Source organism: Centroberyx gerrardi, chromosome 9, assembly GCF_048128805.1.
Source record: "Centroberyx gerrardi isolate f3 chromosome 9, fCenGer3.hap1.cur.20231027, whole genome shotgun sequence".
In the NCBI taxonomy this organism is placed as follows: Eukaryota; Metazoa; Chordata; class Actinopteri; order Beryciformes; family Berycidae; genus Centroberyx; species Centroberyx gerrardi.
Window position 1 is genome coordinate 23,040,760 of NC_136005.1, and position 19,539 is coordinate 23,060,298.

Sequence of the window (19,539 nt, forward strand, 5' to 3'; positions counted from 1 at the left end):
GTCTGTCTCTCTCTGTCTCTGTTCTGGTTTCTCAGGAGGTCCTGCAGACGATACCAAAGTTCTGCTTTCCCTTTGACGTGGAAAGGTACGATTCCTCTCCCTCTCCCGCTTCCCCGTTTTTTGCACTGTAGCCCGCTTACACCTCCTTCACACACGTGCACATGTACACACACACACACACACACACACACAAGCATGTACACATAGAAGCACTCCTCCCCCTTACAAAGACACATACGTGTGAACAAGGAAATGAGGTGAGCTGTGTGTTGCGCGTCACACAATAGTGTTATGGCGAGCTGCAAATCACCATCAGTGCTTGGTAGAGCCACACACCATTCACTGACTGTCAAAGTAGAATGATAGCTCTGTGTGTGTGTGTCTGTGTGTCTGTGTGTGTGTGTTTCCTGCTCTTGAACCCTAACAAATCTGACATTCTCCTACATATAATGCACACTCACTGTAGCAGCAAACATCACAGCTATTCACTAAAGACCCCAAAAAATGACAATGATGCAATGATGGTGATGACAACACATATTCATAATAATGATAATGATACCAACAACTATGATGATGCTGATGAGGATGACCTGCCTATACTGTGTGTGTCAGTGTTCACACGCACAGTAGTATGTTCACGAGTGCACGTGTGTGAAAGTCTATGGGAGCGTATCTCCTTCGACATAATTTAGGTCTGATCTGGCCAGCAGCTCCCTGCAGAGTACTGGGCTCTTATTTTCAGCATGGAGAATGACATGTAAAAAGTCCCATTGTAAAGAGAGAGAGAGGGAGGGAGAGAGAGAGAGGGAGAGAGGGGGTGGGGCGGGGAAAGGCAGCACGCTCCTTCACTGAAGCTGAGCTGCTGCCATCTAGTGGTCAATGAATATACTGAGCTTCTCCAGTATTTACCTTTGGGTTCGCGAGGTTTCCTACAGTTTTTGAACCAGCCATGATGGAAATGTGCGGTATCAGATTTGGATGTTGATTGGAGATTTAGTTCAAGGTGAGATTTTAAACTGAGGTAGAGAATTTGTTTTTGAGTTTGATATATTGCGCTTCAAATTTACATGATTGTATGATTACTGCACTCTCTTGTATTGAGTGTAAAACACTCATATGGTCCTAACAATTTGCATGTGTGTGTTTGTCCCCCATATCCTGTCCCAGGGTGTCCCAGAGTCAGGTGGGGCAGAACTTCACCTTTGTGCTGACGGACATCGACAGCAAACAGAGGTTTGGTTTCTGCCGACTCACTCAAGGCTGCCGGGTCTGCATATGTCTGCTCAGGTAACACACACACACACACACACACACACACACACACACACACACACTTTATTTAGTTTAATTAAATGTTTTATTTGAAGTTAATACTACAAAGTGCATACATTTTGGATGTATTCTGTATTCCAGTTGATGTAATGAGTTGATTTGAGTCTTTGCACTTTGAACACAGTGTATCACCAGCTTTGCAACTTTTATAAAAATAAACTTATTCTTGTTCCACAAATTATACAAATATCAAAATTAGAAGCAACTGGATGTGCTGAGAATTATGTTGCACTTCACAAATACAACTATACAAAATGCAACCTTTCACATTTAACTTCCTGTGTTTCATCAATTTTCTCTCAGAATCAGTATCAAAGGGAATACGTAGAAGTAAATTTGTTCAGACTTTATAACACCAGTGTCTTCATTAACTTGTTCAAATAAGCAAGGCAAGCTCAGCGATCGAAGCTGCCTATTTTCAAATTATGTATGGACCCCTCTCAGAACCATAAATTGTTGTTATGTTTTTTTAATATCTGCATTTATTTTTCAAGTCTGATGCAAATATTAATTTACCAGATCTTGAAAGCGAGACAATATTCCCATTGATCCTCACACTTCACACTAAGCTGCACTATGCCAGAATAACAAATTTATATTCTCATCTGCCCACACAAAGATGTTAGTGATGTGCTCATAATTACCCAAAAGTTGTGCAGTTTTTGATATTTCATAGGTGGGTTGTTCCTATCACAATGTATATAAATGAGGAGACCAAACACAGGAAAATTGCATTCTCTCCATCTAATTACTGTGCAACAAAGGCTATTATCATTTAATTCCCATGTAATTGCATGTTGACACAATGTTTTTGCAGATGTAATTACCCTACTATTACAAAGAAGGAGCACTCCAGTGCTAATCTCAGTGGACAGGCTTATTCAGTGTAAATAGCAAACGATCAACACAACCTAGTGTATTGCATGCACTTTTGAATAAACTGAGAAAAGTGTACAAAACAAATCCATTTTTAACGACTGTATTAAGCAGTTTAACAAAAAAAAAAAAAACCTTGAGAAAGTGAAAAAAGGAACAAAAAGCCCTTTCTTTTCTCTGTTAATGTAAAGCAGCGATTCTGTAAGTGCTGCTCTCGCCTCTGTCTGTCTGTCTGTCTGTGTTTGTGTGTGTGTGTGTGTGTATGTGTGGCTGTTGATGGACAGTCGTGGGTTTGTCGCTGCCCTGATGAGCTGCTGTGAAGAACAGCGTCCCTCCTCCCCACACCACCCACCCTTCCCGGCCAGCTTCCATGGCCTTTGTTTTTCTTTTCTCTCTCCCCCCCCCCCCCCCCCCCCTCTCTCTCTCTCTCTCTCTCCCTCTCCCTCTCTCTCTCTCTCTCTCTCTCCCTCTCTCCCTCTCTCTCTCCCTCTCTCTGTCTCTCTCTTTTCTCCTCGTTATTCGGCTACTGCCACAGTGCGACGGCAAAGACGCTTGGCCCATAATTATGCATGAAGCTTCGCTGCCAATTAGCAGAGGCTCCCCTGTCCCTCTCGCTGAGTTCGACATGCTAATTCATTTGACATATGATGTATAAAATTCATTATGCATTCTGAGTAGTTTGCATGGCTTGCTTCATTTATAATAAAATAATGTATAGAAAGTTTTTTGTGTGTATTTTAATTTGTGTGTGTATTTCCCAGTTGTTTGTTTCTCTTTTTTTCTTTCTTTCTTTTTTTTTTTTTTTTTGCCTGATCTTTTTTTCTTCTGTTTTTTTTTAAAATAGACCCCACTGTGTTGGGAAAAGATTAGTGAAAATACTCTAAACCATGATAAGAAAAACATGCATTTTAGATATCTCATAGATATGTGAAAAATGTGCAAATGGGATTCTTATATCAAATGAGAGAGCCAAGGCTCTTGGTCAAAAGTTTATTTTCTTTTTTATTGTTTTTCAAACTGCTTTCCTTTTTGACATATTAGTTATGTAAGTTAGCATGAAGGAAACGACAGCAGATTTCTCCAGTTTAAAATGCACAACCACAGAGGAAGGAAGAAAAAAAATACTGAAAATTAAAGTTGTGATCTTTAAGAATTATGTGTGTCAATTTGTCTAGTTAAAATCCGAGGCAGGAAGGCCCAGGCCCACTAATCTATATTCATTTAATCTATGATTTCCCATGGATATAGAATAAAAGTAATTAAAACAGTTTGCGTCTCTGTGATTGTTGAAGTGCTGGGACCATAAAATTGTCACCTCTGCTTACAGGAGGAAGTGCCTTAATGAGTAGGACAGTTTTATGTGGACAGCCCTTTGTAGTCTCACGGCTAAAGCCCCGGCCGAAAGGGCCACGCTCCCTTCAGGCGAAACCTCTTTAAAGAAAAAAACCCAAAACACAACGGTTCCATTTTACGCTGTTATCCCCCCGTCTTCTCTCATGTTCATTCTTTCACATTTGGGAGAAAGAAATTGCCGTTGGACATGTGAGTGGTTCGGAGATGAAAAAGGTGGTTTCCTCAGTTTTATTTGATGGCTGAGGCTTTGGGATGCATTTTAGGGACGGCCTTGCTCTGGTTAGTGGTCACTTAGCGGGCCGCCAGAGGACACTTCCTTCCCTGTACTTAACCCTTGACCCGGGAAAGTAAAGGTGTAATCAAATCTTCCACTGAGCCGGCTACAAGGTGCAAGATGACTTATGATTACAAGGGCCTGGGCGTTGAGGGAGATTTAAGACCCATCCGGGGAATAGGAATAACAGTGCCGCGCTTAACACCCAACAGGTTCTTTATGGCAGCAAACAGGGCAGATGTGAGTACTCCAATATAAAGGTGTAATCAATCAGTGTCCACATGATATATGGAGATGTTGCAAATTATGTGTTTTTGCATTTTTTTTATATTGCCATAGTTTTTTTTATTGTGAATATATACAGTGCTTGTGAAAACAAAGTTTGAAAGGCTTAGTTCAGATATATTGGTATTTGTGGAAGCTCCCATCCGTAATAGCATAATTGCGAGGGCTAATGGCGCGTCCATGCGGCTGTCTCATGCCAGATTCTTCTGAGTTGTTAGGTGGTCTGAGCCGGGGATGAGGAGCATGAGGGGTTATGAGTGGGCCGCAGATTAGCTGGTTCATTCTTGGAGTACATGGCACTTTGAGAAGACATGTGTTTAAAATGGCAGGAGAGATTGCGGGGCCCCCACGCATTGAGCGCGCCAGTGATGGATGCCTCTCTCTCTATCGGAGGATTTGCGAAGCACAAACAGATCTGAGCAATGAACTGTGAAGAGTAGGAGTATCTCTCCGAGCTTTCCAAACTTTAACTTTACATCAACAGAGAGGGAGGGGGGGGGGGGGGGGGGGGGAGAGGATAAGTAAAACAAAACATTCCACCTTTAAGTTATATTCATTTCATTGCATTTAAATAAAGCAAAAGCCCCATTTTCTATTTTGCTAAGATGTTGGAGGAGTGTTCCTGAGCAGTGGATATCTTGATAAGTTGTGGTTGGCTGCCTCCACCAGCGATCATGCATTTGCCTCTAAAACAAAGGATTTACAGCACCTTGGTGTAGGAGTGTAATGACTGTGAGATCTGTGAGGCCTGACGGCTCCTCTGACAGCGAGAGTCCTATTTACATCCCCTTCAACTGTGAAAAATGAAGGATTAACGTCCAGGAGCCTGGCTTTTTAAACAAAAGGCGAAGAGGAGGCGGATAATACTAAGGCTTTGTCCTGCCTCTTAGTCATTATATCAGACTGAACTTAGCATTCTTTTTTGCCTAATGGTTAAACGTAAACTGACCTAATATGCAGATATCTGAGCGCTGTATATTGTTTGACATGGCAGAAATAGGTCTTCAGGTTGATATCCGGTCAGCATGTAAATTAACATACGCATGTTTGATTTAGTCTCTCCTGAGAGTGTGACCTGATTGCAGTAAATCTTCATGCAGACGTCAAAATATTGGCATGTTAAGAGGCTGATTGTTTCAGACTAATGGTCACTCAGCCTCTCTGATTGGTGCGCTTGGCTGCACTTCCCCGGGAACCCGGCCTGTCATTGGCCCCTTGCGGATTTAGCGATATGAAAATTTGCATTCGGTTCACTTTATTGTTTTCTTGTTGTCTGTTAATTCCAGTCTACAGAGCAGCCAGTGACCCATGGCCTGGAAACTCCTCAGTATCCAGCCCACTGCCTGAGCAGGACCTCACTGGCTTATAACAACTCACCCACTCAAACCTCTGTCCTCACACAGAATTATTATGATATGACCAAGGAAATTGAAAAAGCAGTTTTTATCTGCTGCTTTTTGATTTTGTCTGATTTTTAATGCGGATGAGGTTATTGTTTTAATGACTTTTTTGTATTTGAAAATAGACCGTGTCCGCATAATGACATAAACAAATGCTCAGTGAATTCAGTGAGCAAATGAGGGTCCACTTTTGATTGATTGATTAATTTGGCTGCTCATTTACTTTTCAGCCCCTGCATTCAGGCAAACAAAGTTAATGAAGCATTTATGGGAGTTTCTGTGTGCTTCGTGTCAATGCTAAGCAGCCCTAATCTAGAGTCATTATTCAAGGGGTGTTCAAAAATGCATGTTAAAAACCAAAACTAAATAAAAATTCAATACCTCGGTTCGATACGACACCATGTTTTTACAGTTTGATTGCATAACATTAAATGAACTGAGCCCTCACAACCTCTAAGCCCAAACAAAATGTTGGCCATCTTCCACCACGAAACCAAGTCGACTTGGCCAAGAATATGTCAACCTTGTAAAGAAAGCCATGCTGCAGATGCTTTTAGCTTATGGTGGGTGTACTTAGTGATTAGCTAAAACACAAACACTGCAGTATAAATTATTTTGAGCTTGTTAATGAATTTATTTATTTTTCATTAATTAGATAAGGCAAAGGATTTTTTTTTTTTTAATATTTGAAGGGTAGAAAGAGAAGCAGGGAGAGGGAGAGGAGGAAAGGGGAGGCAGGAGGCATCTCGGGCTGTGCCTTAGCTAAGCCTGTGCATCTGGGAGCAGCATGCTTGTAAACCATAGCATCCCTCTGCATCCACCGAAAGCTACGGTGGCCCGGCGCTTTTTTGTTGAAGAAACTAAATCCCTCTTTTTTTCCACCCTCCTTTCCCACCGGCTCAAAGAGCAGACATGACAGGAATGCATAGCATGCACAGGATCCTGGGTACGAGGAATGTCGTAATAAGGACTAGATAGCGTTTACCACTGTTCTCACTGTAGCTGCATGTAAGACTCTCTGTGTTTGGATTAGCTATAGCTGGGACTGATAATGCAATGCATTGTGCTGCATTTTTTAATGTCTTAAAAGATTTTTGATCATCACATTGTAATGAAAGCAATAGGTCAGTGACACTGAGCAGCACACATAATACTGTAAGACTGTACTTACACTTGTACTGCACGCTGTGCAAATGTTCCTACTGTACAGTACAAGGCAAATTTTCGCTTATTTATAGACATTGGACCATGCAGAAAGAAAAAGAAGTATGACACATAAAAAAAAGTTTTCAGGAGACTGAAACTCTACTTTTGAATACAGCAGAAATGACAGAAGAATCTTTAATAATAAAAAGACTTTCCTGGCCGTAAACTGTTTTGTTTCAGCACATCCTGTTTGATGTTGACATGATGATAATGTGAATTACAACTTCTGCATGCACAATATGTTCATGTATATCTTTGTCTCTTCCAGTTATCTCCCATGGTTTGAAATCTACTACAAGCTGCTAAATACCCTGGCAGACTACTTAACTAAACACCAGGTAATCATCTCTTTTTGGACATTAAACAAGTATTAATCATTTAAAGTTGTATATACATTAAGTGCAGTATAAGTAAACAATGTTCCATATAAGAATAAGAAATGATAGCATGAGTCGACTGAGAAGCGAGAACACACAGTTTTGTGTTTCTGAAACTGTACTGTGGTAAGATATTTTCTGCATTCTGTTCTCCCTCTGTATGCTGTTGTCTTTTGTGTGCATGTTGTGTTCACCGTCTTGGGCTAGACTTGGCTCTCGTTGTTAGCAGCAACAATGTTGACATTTCACAGACCAAACGCTGATCTGACACTGGAAGTTATTCCTGATGATTTACTGGAAAACAAATCGTTTAGAAACACACACACACACACACATTCACACATACACACACAAACGCGCACACTTCACAAAACTCTTTTCCCCTGACTATTCACTGCATTGTACTAGCAATGGGAGGGGAAATGTAAAATATGCAACAAACTGTGGAGATGTGCAGCCTCTAGCGCAGGGTGTAGGTGATGTTCCCATGTTTAGACTGTAGAGAGGGAAAGGGAGAGAGAGAGAGAGAAAGAGAGAGGGAGGGAGGGAGGGAAGAGAGAGAGCAAAGGAGAGATGCATAGAGCTTTGGGACCGCTTTCAATTGTCATGTAGTCCCTGCTTCTCCCAAGTTGCTGAGAGAGGAGTGATCAGGACCGAGCCTTGTTAAAGTAGACACCCAGAAACACAAACACACACACACTCAGGTCTGTCATTTGAAATGAATTCAACAGGATAAACTAATCTAGAGACACAGACAGACAGACAGACAGACAGACAGACAGACAGACAGTGTGAGAGTGTGTGTGAGAGAGAGGGAGAGAGAGAGAAAGTCAGGAAGAGAGAGACGGAAAGATTGCTGGAAATCCTGGGTGACTGAAGTGTTAGTGTGCATGATTTGGTTTCTATTTACCCCGCTGTCCGTTCCAGGCGAGAGGGGGATGTTGACAGACGAGCCAAGACAGAAGAGCGATGAGGGTTTAAGGCGAGGGGTAAATGAACTGTTTCCCCAGGCCGTGTTGCTGACCATGCGTGTGAGCATTGAGCCTCTCATGACAGGAGGCTGTTCGATCGCACACACCCTAACACCCTCCATCCCTCCCTCCCTCCCTCCCTCTCCCTCTCTCACTGTATATTGCCGCCCCTTTTCTCCTGACCTCCTCTCTCTCTCTCTCTCTGGCACTTACACACAAACACACACACATTCCTTCAAACAAGCAATGGCTCATAGGCAAAACCAAAGCAAACTTCTCTGAGAGAGCAAACAGAGAACGAGGCTAAAACAAACAACAGCTTCCGACCTCTGTGTTCGCGGTAGTAAGTTTAGTTTAAGTGCGTGTTGCAGACCGTTGTCCCCCTCTCTTCTCTCGGTGCAGCACCAGAGCTAGAGGCCCGAGAGCGTAAATAGCAGTCTTGTCGTGGAGCCCATAAATGCTGGATGAATAATCTCGGGGCCCATTCTGTGGTCGAGCCAGCTCTCTGATGGCTTCTTAAAGCCCCTGTCTTTGGAGCGGGGACCCCTGCTTAATTACTGACAGCCCGCGTTCGGCCGTAAATCAACGCTGCCGGGATAATAAGCGTCTGCAGCCCCGCGCTCAGCCGTCTCTTAACCTCGCCATTGCTCGTTAAACGGATGTCAGTCGAATGTTTTGGAGCCCTTCAGGCCTCGCTTCAGGATTGCCCCCCGGTCTGCGGGAGCGCCTATCCCAGCGCTGTTGTTAGATTGACACTTAATTCGTGCCATTAACCAAAAAACTAAATAAAACTCACTCGTCTTTTGTTTTTGTGTTTGTCTCTTTGTTGTTTGTTTCTCTCCCCCAGGAAAATGACTTGAATGACATGCTGAACTCTCTCTATGATCTGCCCGTGCCAAAGCCCTTCACGCCAGTCAACCTGAGTGTGGTAGGTACAGATCTGCACCTTACCGGAGGGAAGACAAGCGAGAGGAGAGGCAGAAAGAAGGAGGGAGGGATGGAGGTAGTGTTAAGGGTGAGGTACGTTATGGGGTAAAGGACACTGCGGAGTGAAGAGGAAAAGCAGGTGATGACAATTAGCTAGAGTAGTTAGAAGTAGAGAGACATGCAAAGGGCGAAAGGTGGAATAGAAGAAATAGAGACAAAGAAGAGGGGACAAAAATGGAATAAGGAGACATAGAGAGAGAAATGGACTCAAAGAGGAGAGGAGGAGACAAAGATGGCGTCGCCAAAAACAGACAGGAGGAAAATAGGGCAGCGCCAAGGCTTGATAGGAAGAAGTAGAGAGAGATTGACAGAAAGTATAGAGGCGAGGGTTGAGGGTTATGATGGAATGGGGAAAAAGGAGGGATGATCAGACAGAGAGAGGAGAGGAGGAGGAGGTTAAGATGGAGTAGGCAGGAGCAGAGCGAGAGACGCAGAGGGCCCGGGACTGACACTTTGTTTGGAACCAAGAAGTGGCGCTAACAGGTTTTTGTGTGATAAGCCGGTGCCGGACATGTTTAAACCTGAAGGGCTCTTTCACAACTCGCCATGTCTGCTGCTTATCAAGAAGTGAAACGGCTTAACGAGCGCAGGTCCCTCAAAGTCGGCCTGTGTTTGAGTTCACTCTGACACTATCTCACTGGGTGTTTCCAGCTCATACATAAAACACTCACTCTTAAACAGTTTTCTTTCCCATAAGCCTGGCCTATATAAGTAGAAAGTAATGGTTTTTCCGTGGGACTGCTAAACTGATAGTGTTTTGTTCACTAATATCTCTATTTTTGAGTTGTTTAGACTCCACACCGTAATGGGATCAAAAGAGTTTCGGTTTTAGCCTTTGTCCTTGAGGACCAGCGTTCCTTTTTTTGGACTAATTAAACAAGCTACTGTGCTCCCCTTCTGCGCCGTAATTCTCAGAAGGATACGCATCTAATTACACAGACGAATTTATAACATAACGAGACTAATATGAGGTAATCAATATATCTGTATGAGGGTTAACAAGTTCAATTAAGATTCCTTGTGATATCTTATTTTTCTGTCAGTTTTTTTATTAGCTACATATAAAAAAAAAAAAAATCTTTTCATCTCGATCTCAGAGCTTGGTTGGAAAAGGAGCCCCGGAGAACAGAGGTGATGGTTTCATCTGTTTTCTGGAGAAGCCACTAGTTTGATATTTAATTGATGAAGCAGAATTATTCCCTAAATGACTGATTTTTGTTTTATCGTGGCAGCCAAGAAAGGATCATTGTCCCCTTTCATGTGTGAACCCTGTTATGCTCTCTCTCTCTCTCCCCCTCTCAATGTGCAAGAATGAGCAGTTGTATATTGCCACTGGGCAAGTACTGAGAGATCGGCGAAGCAAGGAGCCGGTGAGTGGAGGGGAATGAGTGAGCGGCAGAAACGGGAGGAGGGAGAGAGGCTGCTGTGAAATCTGAAACCGCCGCTGTACTAATCGCATGGGAGCCACGGCTTTCCAATTTGGCCAAATAAGCTGCGCTATCTTTTTAAATATAACAAAAACAAACTATCCTGGGCCTTGGTGTATGTTTCTTCTCCTCTGGAAAACAATCAAACTTTGTAAATGATTAATGCCATTCCACACTGCTGTATTCTCTTTCTGAATATCAAAAGTTTTTTTGTTTTTTTTATCTCTCTCTTTTATAGTTTATGTTTAAAGCAAAGGCAATTGTGCTCAAAAAATCTCCTTGATGCCTTTCCAGTTAACCCACATTCCATGTTTTTATATAAACATGTCTTTGAAAAAAAAACAGATAAGCAAGCCAACAGCCAATGAAGGCCTGGGACTTGTTGGGTTGAGTTGAGGAGCGTGGCTTGTGTGTGATTATCACACAGCCATGTATTTGTAAGACCAACAGGGGAACATTATTTAGCACACAGCACACAAAGGAAGAACAAGAGACAGAGGGAGGATGAGCGACAGACAGAGACTGGCCATCTTTTGACCAGGGGAAACCCAATTTCACAGTCATCGTGAATCTGAATTCCTATATTAGTGTTTCTTTCTCTTGCGTCTTTCTTTCTTCATCCATGTCACACTCTACTACGACTACGACCCTCCCTTTGTGAACGTGGCTGTAGTTAACTTCAGTTCCACTGTAGAGTTTGGTTTCCCATGATAATTATTTTCTGCTTTTTCACACTTGCACACATGCACTTAGTGAGTGAAACATTTCAGTTTGTTTTACAGCAAACCAAACATTGAAATTTAAACCAAAAGCAAAAAAAAAGTAGTGTGTCCATTTCATTCTATCATTACAATCTGTTGCAATCTCTTTAATTTGCAGAAACACGGTCACTTCCACAGTTGTTCTATCTGGATCATTTATCTTATAAGTACTATTTAGTCCTGTCTTGCTTTTTTGGAATTAGGTTTTTCATATTTCTAGCAGTGGGTCAAATTTTTCCCATTACTGAAAGAATGTAAAATTCAGGGAACATTGAGAAGTTATTTGGATAATCTTGAATTAGTTAGATAATGTTGATTACCACATGGTTTTTTTGTTGATTACCACAGTCCCAGTCCCAAGTCAAAATAAGGACAAAATGTATTATGGTTTAGGTAAACACTGAATCGAGGCAAATTATTTTGTTTTGAATTGTATCGTATCAGATCAAATAAAAAATGAATCTAATCATATCAAATTGTTGACCGGCTCAAACATAACTTTCCTATGTTGAGTCGCTTACTACATATCGAGATTTATCTCAAATCATCTAGGAAAGAGAGAGTCACATCTCTGTTACCCTATCAATTTCCAATTATTTCATACTGGTTCACAGCTCTTTCATGAGAGATTTTTTAATAAACGCCATTACAGAACTGTAGACCTCCACTGCCTTGGAGGGAATCCTGCAGCTCTAGCCAAGTCCTGACAAACTCAGGTTGCAGGTTACTAACTTGACAAAGGTTAATTTCATTTTTTTTTTTGTCTGAGCTTGATCAGCTCTTCTGGGTGATGGGCATTTTCTCTCTTTTTACTTTGGTGATACTGTTGGTGGGGTTGCTGGCTTTGTATGCCTCTTCATATGTGCATACTCTTAATCATATATGGTTCTAATATATTTTATGTATGTATGTTAGCCTGTATTTAAACAAAAATGTTATTTCTACAGTGTTTTGCATAACATGTCAACAGTAGCTCAAGTCACCAGTTAGGACCTTGTGTAGTTTAAGCCTACCAAATGAAATGTGATGTTTTCCTCTAAATACTGTCTTGGAAATGTGAGAAGATGTTCTGTAGAAGCTACAGTGGATTTAAGTGAGGAGCAGCAACAGATGGTCGAGCTGAGGCCTAGAGAAACACAGGTGTACCAAGGACACAGGAGAGGCGAGTGGAGAGAGAGAGAGAGAGAGAGAGAGAATAGTGTGTTTCAGTTGGTGGTTTGTCTACCTGTCTCCAAACAGTACCTCTCTCAGGCCCCTTTGATCTGAACACTGAACCTGCCCTGCTCTCCCAAAGTGAGACAGGCAGCCCTGTGATCCTCTAAACAACCTGTGTGTATGTGTGTGTGTGTGTGTCCACATGTCTGTCTGTGTGTATTTGTATCTGCGAGTGCACGTGTCTGTATGTGTGTGTGTGTGTGTGTGTGTGCACATGTGCACGTGGACTTTGGTGTGTGTCTGTGCGTGTGTGTGTGTGTGTGTTGGTGCTCTGCGCAAGCCTCTTTAATGCTTAAATAAAGACTCCGTTTTCCACCGGAGACATCACCCCAGTCTGTGTCTATGGGGAGCTGAGCTGCTATTGAGCTTTCTCTGTTCTCTAGGCCTGATAAAAGCATCGCCACAGTTCAGACACCAGCTCAGCAATTCATATAGACAGAGCAGAAGATGAGCCATAAATCATAGAACAAAGTGAAGGGCCCCCCCCCCCCCCCCCTCATTCTCTTCTGTGAGTGGTGTGCTGCATTCGTGACCTTCCCTCTTCTTTCTCCTGTATGTTTGTGTTTTCGCAGCACTCCTACTTCATCGCCCCGGATATCAACGGACTGCCAACTATCCCTGAGAGCGTAAGTCTTCGTGTAAGAGAGAGAGAGAGAGAGAGAGAGAGAGAGAGAGAAAGAGACACACAGAGAGGCAGACGGAGAGAGATTCCTCACTTTTTGGAAACTTCTCTGCTCCTGTAATCGTTTTTGATCACATACACCTGTCACCTTTTGAAATTATTGCATCACCCTCTTGTCTCGATTCTACCTCTCTTGCTTCTCATACTGTTAATGTTAAAGCTCAGTGACCGCCATGGGAATTAAAGTGTTCAAATAGAATACAAGTTCCTCCTTGATTTTGTATCAAACATGTAGCTCAAGTACAACAATTTGGTCTTTTCAGCAACAGACAGCCAATGAAAGCCATCCTTACAGCTCAGTCTGGAAAATTTAAGCAATCTTGACTCATATCCATTCTCCACACATGGCTAAATCGGATAGATAAAGGACATAAATGTTGCTCTGTACTCTGTGCCTCTCTTTAAGGGTTATTTCTGATCTATTTACATTCACTGCATAACAGTGAAGACAGAGTTGGAAGTCCAAGTATGTTTCCAGCCAGTACAGTACAGTATGTTTCAGTATCTATGGCTAATTCTGGCACACTCACACAGTCTGTAGCATAGACATTTTACTGTAAGCAAGTCGATGTGCAAAGTCAAGAGTAAGTTCGGAGTCAGGAGTGTGGAGAGGTTGAGTCGGTGTGTTATGTACCTGCGTATCCTTCTGTCTATTTCCAGAGGAACCTGACAGAGTACTTTGTGGCTGTGGACGTCAACAACATGCTCCAGCTCTACGCCAGCATGCTGCACGAACGGCGCATCATCATTACCTCAAGCAAGCTTAGCACTGTGAGTCCATTGCCTCCCAGTCATTCTCTCAGCCGCAGTCACTCATCGGCTGCAGTGTGTCCTGTCAGGCACAGGAGAAAAATAGGTTAGGAAGTGGTTTCAAATATTGTATTGCGACCACTTGAGGGACGCTTGATTTAAGAACATTGCTGCTCTGTGTGTTCTGCATAACTCTTAATTTTCCCCCTGATATAAGGTGACACAAAAGTTTCAGTCATATAATTTTATGCTTTGTCTCCTCTGTCATGCTAGATAATGTAGGGTTCTTGCATGCTATCTCATCTGTCTCCTAAAAATCATATCATATTATGAGAAACTGTCGCTAATTTATAGCCACAGAGAGTTAAGGCCGCTTTTTTGGGTTCACATCCAATTCGGATATTTGGCTAATATTAAAAATGCCTTATGCTCCCTCTGATTTGCCCTCCCAAAAATGTGTAATAGCTCAAATGTTGGGACTGTGTCTTAGATTGAACATGATGCTCTTCATCAATATTCCAGCAGGATATCAAACCCTAAGTAGTAAGATGAGAATATTTATCTGACATGGCTACCCTACTTGTGCAGAGAGTTTAACTGATCCATCTGCCCCCCTCACCCCCCCCCCCCCCCCCCCCCCCGCCCGACCCTGGCATCCTGCGCTCAGACAGCCTCGCTAAGCGCCAGGCTCTGACAAGCTGCAAAATCCACACTAAAGCAGGATTATATTTGACTGTTTGTCTCAAAGCTGCTACATTTTAATGGCCAAAAAGCCCTTAATTATCAGTTATTACTCTCTCACATAGTTCTAGTCACTTCTATCTTTCTCTCTCTCTCTCTACCCTCTTCCTCCCTCCTTTCCTCCTTCCATCCCGTCCCCCTTATCTCTACGGCTGATGGGGCAGAGCCAAATGTTTATGACAGATGAGAGGGGAGTGATGTCATCCAAGCCCTATCTGTATCTGCAGTGTAGCCGGCCCTGCCTCAGTATCTGCAGGGTTGCAGAACACTGAACAGGCGGAGGGGCCGCCGCTGGTGGTGGTGGTGGTGGTGGGGGGACGGTAACCAAGGTCTCCCATAGGAGCCAGAATCGGGGGTGGGGGGGAGCTGTAGAAATTACCCAACCCTCCGAGAATTTCACCCGTCTCCCCTCAGCTCCTCAGCTCCTCAGACCGGCAGTGCCTCCGCTCAGGGCCTAGGCAGCGCGCTGTGCTGTGACACCAGGGTTACAGGGTGTAAATTATCAGACTCATGGGTGAAGGGTGTTTTTCTTTTTAGCAGGGAGAGGGATGGAGGTGATTTCGTCTTGTGATTTACTGTTTTCTGCGGCACGGAGACAAATCTTCGCCGGTTTATTTAACGAATATATGCCGACAGGATATTTTAAGAGCTTCCACATCAGACCTCCACCTCTGTAAGCCTTTTATCCTTTGCAATCCTTCATCCACTCATCCGTCTATCCATCCATCTTCCTCTGGGAGAGGCGTTTTGGTTTGGTAGCTATATATGTCAGGCACTGTAGTACAAAGGTATTTTCACATCTCCACTGGGATTGCTAGCAGGCCTAGTATTATTACTGTTCCTGTGATGCTTTATTTTTTATTGTTGGATAGTCTGACCTCCCAGTTCAAGTGGAAACGACTACTAGGATTCTTGAAACTAGCTATGTAAGTGTAAACATACTTGTCTAAAAGCAGCCCAGCTCATTATCCCCACCACTGTCCTCTGATCAAATCTCTTAAAGGACAAGAAATATATAATTTATGTCAGATTTTGTCACAGCATTTGTTAAAGTGAGTGTTAGCAGTCACTGGATGGACAGGTAATATTTGTAGCGTCTACTTGCTACAGATAGAGGATATATGAGAGAAGGAAGGTATCATTAGTAACATTGTTAGTACCATCCAGCTGCTTTTTACCACCTCCTCCACTGTCCAGCCTCTCAGCCAAGCAGAGAGAGACGGGAGGAATAGAAAGTGGAAAGAGAGAGAGAGACACACACACACACACAGATACACTGCATATATTCTGCCTGCTCTAGGTGCTGCCTGTGTTAAAGCCCCCAGTGAACCCACTGTGTCAGTCTGCCGGTACATGGCCGGCGCGTCTCGCAAGCAGCCAACAGCAAAGGAATAAATCATGATCTTACAACAATGCATCAGTCGACTTATTGCTTGTTTCGTGACCGGAGGTGAGCGGTACCGCTGTTTTAAAAGGCCGAGTGGCGGTGGCGCAGGGGGCGGGAGCCAGCCGAGCGTGCAGCCTTGTCATAGGGCCGTATAATGGGGCCGCATCACGCCTTCCTCTAACTAGTCAGCTGGGAGGGACCCCCTCTCACACACACACCCCCCCCCCCCCTCACCCCTCCGCGTCTTTCATCTGCCGAGGCCCCCCAGCTCTTGGGGCCCAGCCTCAGCCCTGCCTTATAGCCCCATCCCCAGCCCCAGCTCACACACACCCCAGCCCCAGCGCCGGCTGACAGCAGCCCTCTCATCAGCCTGTCAGGCCTATGCTAACAAGGAGCCATCCATCCACCATGCCCTAGAGTGCCAGCTGCCTCTCTGCTTCCTGCCTTTCCCTCTGTTGTTTCTCTCCCCTCTCTTTCCCCTGACTTCTCTCTCTCTCTCTCCCTCTCTCTCTCTCTCTTTCTCTCTCTCTATCTATCTTAGTTATTCTTCCTCACTGACATATACTCTTCTCTCTCTCTCTCTCTGTCTCTGTCTCTCCGTCTGTCTCTCACTCACGACTACCTCTCTTTCTCTCTCTGCCGCTCTGACTTCGCCTCCCTCTTACTGGGTCTCTTAATGTGTCTCTCTGTTGTTGGGCGGCTGCAGAACATCGGCATGTCCTCCCCCTCCTTCCCCTCTTGTTAGAGTCAATAGACATATCTCAGCCCATGCCATGTGTCTGACTTTAACGTTGTGTGTGTGTGTGTGTGTGTGTGTGTCGTGCGGGTGTGACCGCAAATGTGCATACGTGCACAGGACTGTGGGTGTGCATGTACCGTGCCTGTGTATGTGACATTTGTGTCTCTGTGTCTTTTCGTGTGCATCTGTTTGTGTGTGTTTTTCTGCATTCACAGGTGCCTGTACCTTATGCCTTACGTCTTTGTGCGAGAAAGAGAGAGAGAGAGAGTGTGTGTGTGTGCATGCGTGGGAGGCCTGGCGTTAGCTGTGTCTGCGCTGTCCTGTGTGCCCTCTTTCTCTCTCTCCCTGTGCCACCTACTTGTTAGTGGCACACCTGCGTTGTGCCGGGCCTGACACCGGCGTTTGTCAACAGAGGGGAAAGCAGAGCGCCGGTAATTGGTGACTTCCTAGGTGCGGGGAGGGGAGAGGGGGAGGCGCGCGCAGAGATAAACCAAACCGAGAAACGAGGGAGACGAAGCGGTAGCAGCGGACAGAAGGACAGCAGGCGAAGAGGAGGAAAACAGGAGTAAGAAATGGAAAGAAAATGAGACTGGAAGAGAGGAAAGGAAAGGGAATGGGAGAATAAGTACGGAGAGAGATGGAAGGAAAGGCTAGGAGAGGGAAAACCAGTGTTTGAGTTAGGTGTGTGAGGAGGTCAAGAGTGACTGTTGATATTGTTTCTCCCGTCAAATTGAATCACTTTGCCCGCAGTAGGAGCTATCTGTCTCACACTCTGCTGCGACTCTAATTTAACATGTAGCCTGCAATATATAGGTTCCTTCATCTGTGAAGAAGAGAGTATGGAAGCAGAAGGAATGATTGTTAGCCGTTATGTATTTCACAGTCTGGTCAAAGGGCTCAGTCTCTTCTATACTGCCCGTTTATACTATATACGTAAAGTAATATGTCAAAGTAGTGTATGCAGGCCCTTACAATGGCCCTTTCTCCACTCTATGCCTCTCCATCTGTGTTTCCCTTCAACATGTCCAGTTTCTCAGGTAAAGAGGAGAGGTGTGGGCGGAAACACACTGCGTTACTGACAGAGTCTACAGACTTAGAGCTCAGAGTTGCAGTGTTTAGAAGATCTGAGGTCTCTGTTGGGTCCTGCTCTTTAAGGAAGCATCACCGCTGAAGGGCTGTCAGTGCTGCTAAGGCAGATGTTTTCAAGGCAGAGGGATGAGCTCATCTGAATAAGACGAGATCTGAATATGGAGAGCTCTTTGATGGTTGGCGAACAGCGTCTCAGATGACTTAGGGTAGCCGCCCACATGTTGTTAAAGATTTTTGATAACTGTGTTCATCTGTGTCTCATAATTCAGCTTTTTGGTTAATTTCCTATAAAAAAGACCATATTGACTCACACTTACTGTAGGCCCCATAATTATTACCACACTACTGTCTGACCTCAACATTTTGCTTAGGTTTACATTACCTATTTCAGGGGTGTGATGCAACTTTTATCCCTCCATGTCATTCTTCCATTCTCCCTTCTTCCCCCCCTCCCATCTTTCCCCATCTCTCTCTCTATCAGTCTCTCTCTCTTTCTCCGTCTCTCTGTGTGTGTCTCTCTCTCTCTGTCTCTCTCTGTGTCTCACTGACCTTTAGTCCCATTGAATGGATCTGGGAAAGCCAGCGTCAGTGTGGACACTTTCTGTCTGGGCTACAGAGCGTTAGGAAAGCTCTCAGGGCAGAACCAAAGACCTCGACTGCTTTTTGATGCAGGCTGTCGCTGTATAATCGGTTAGCTTCTAGGGGCAACACACACACACACACACAGAGTGAGAGGCAGGCAGGCAGGCAGCCCCTCATTACTGGGCAGAGCCCCGGTCCCCGAGGACTGGACCCAGCACCTAATCCTGTATTTGTTCTTGGGGACTGTATCTGTGATTCTCCATTGAATGGAATATTAAGCACCCAGGTCTTTTGTGGAGCGTGTAAGCCATTTGGCTCCACTCATCTATTATTTATCAGCCTGGCAAATATTTTATCAGCCTTAGCCTCTCGTGACCCACTCTCATGTGAAGCCCCCCTCAGAAAGAAGAAAAAGAAAGGGAGGTGGGGGGGGGCGATCACAAATTTCTCTTTAATTTTCTTCTTTCTATTTTGTCTCCTTATCCGTTATAAAACCTGAACCAAGGACACGGAGGTTTATTTTTAGTTGAATGTGAGAAGGAAATATGTGAACTATTCCTCTGGAGTTACCTCCTGAAAGTTACCTTATCTCATGCACGCCCGCCCCCTCCACCCCCTTGGAGAGAGAGAGAAAAAATCTAGATTTGTTTTATAAATGATTATCTTAGTTTCAGTAACCAGCCCCCTCCCCAACATCGGCCCACTCCCCCAAGCCAGCCACCCAGCCTGAGAAGAAGAGAAGCAGAGGTTCCCGTTTTCCCTTTCAACCTGAGAGTAAATCATGCCAGTTGGGGGGCTCACCTTGAGGCCTGGTGGAGATAATTGGAGTTGGTTAGCGAGGTGTTCTGTGCCATTACCTCCTGGTACCAGCGAATGGCTGGGGCTTCTCTCGTTCTCCCAGAGGAGGGATACACTAGCTTGTTGGCTCTCCACTTAGTATGTGTGTGTGTGTGTGTGTGCGCGCGTGCTGGTCCGTCCGTGTGCTTCTCTGTGTGTATGTATATCCGCAGCCCGACTGCTGACCTCTCTTCATCACTATTTAATGGCCCCTTAGTCGTCACTTTGGAAAGAGAGAAGGGCACGGCGGTTTTGATAGTAGCTC

At 44.3% G+C, this 19,539-nt stretch overlaps 2 protein-coding genes across 5 annotated transcripts in view; one reads left to right on the forward strand and one right to left on the reverse strand.

Annotated features, from left to right (window-relative positions):
- The window catches only part of c9h1orf53 (chromosome 9 C1orf53 homolog), a 485,525-nt gene that overhangs the window by 45,642 nt on the left and 420,344 nt on the right, over positions 1–19,539 (reverse strand). The window lies entirely within an intron of this gene.
- Positions 1–19,539, forward strand: part of dennd1b (DENN/MADD domain containing 1B) — a 104,464-nt gene that overhangs the window by 39,444 nt on the left and 45,481 nt on the right. For 3 of the 4 annotated variants that reach the window (XR_013505108.1, XM_078285831.1, XM_071906927.2), the window contains exons 4-10: positions 36–85; positions 1,171–1,290; positions 6,998–7,067; positions 8,925–9,005; positions 10,375–10,434; positions 13,040–13,093; positions 13,810–13,920. Coding sequence is in view for 3 of the 4 variants with exons in the window: in XM_078285831.1 (XP_078141957.1) it covers positions 36–85; positions 1,171–1,290; positions 6,998–7,067; positions 8,925–9,005; positions 10,375–10,434; positions 13,040–13,093; positions 13,810–13,920 (546 nt within the window). In the remaining variant the exon portion in view is untranslated. The remainder of the gene's footprint in view (positions 1–35; positions 86–1,170; positions 1,291–6,997; positions 7,068–8,924; positions 9,006–10,374; positions 10,435–13,039; positions 13,094–13,809; positions 13,921–19,539) is intronic. The other variant, XM_071906928.2, reaches the window with a different exon arrangement.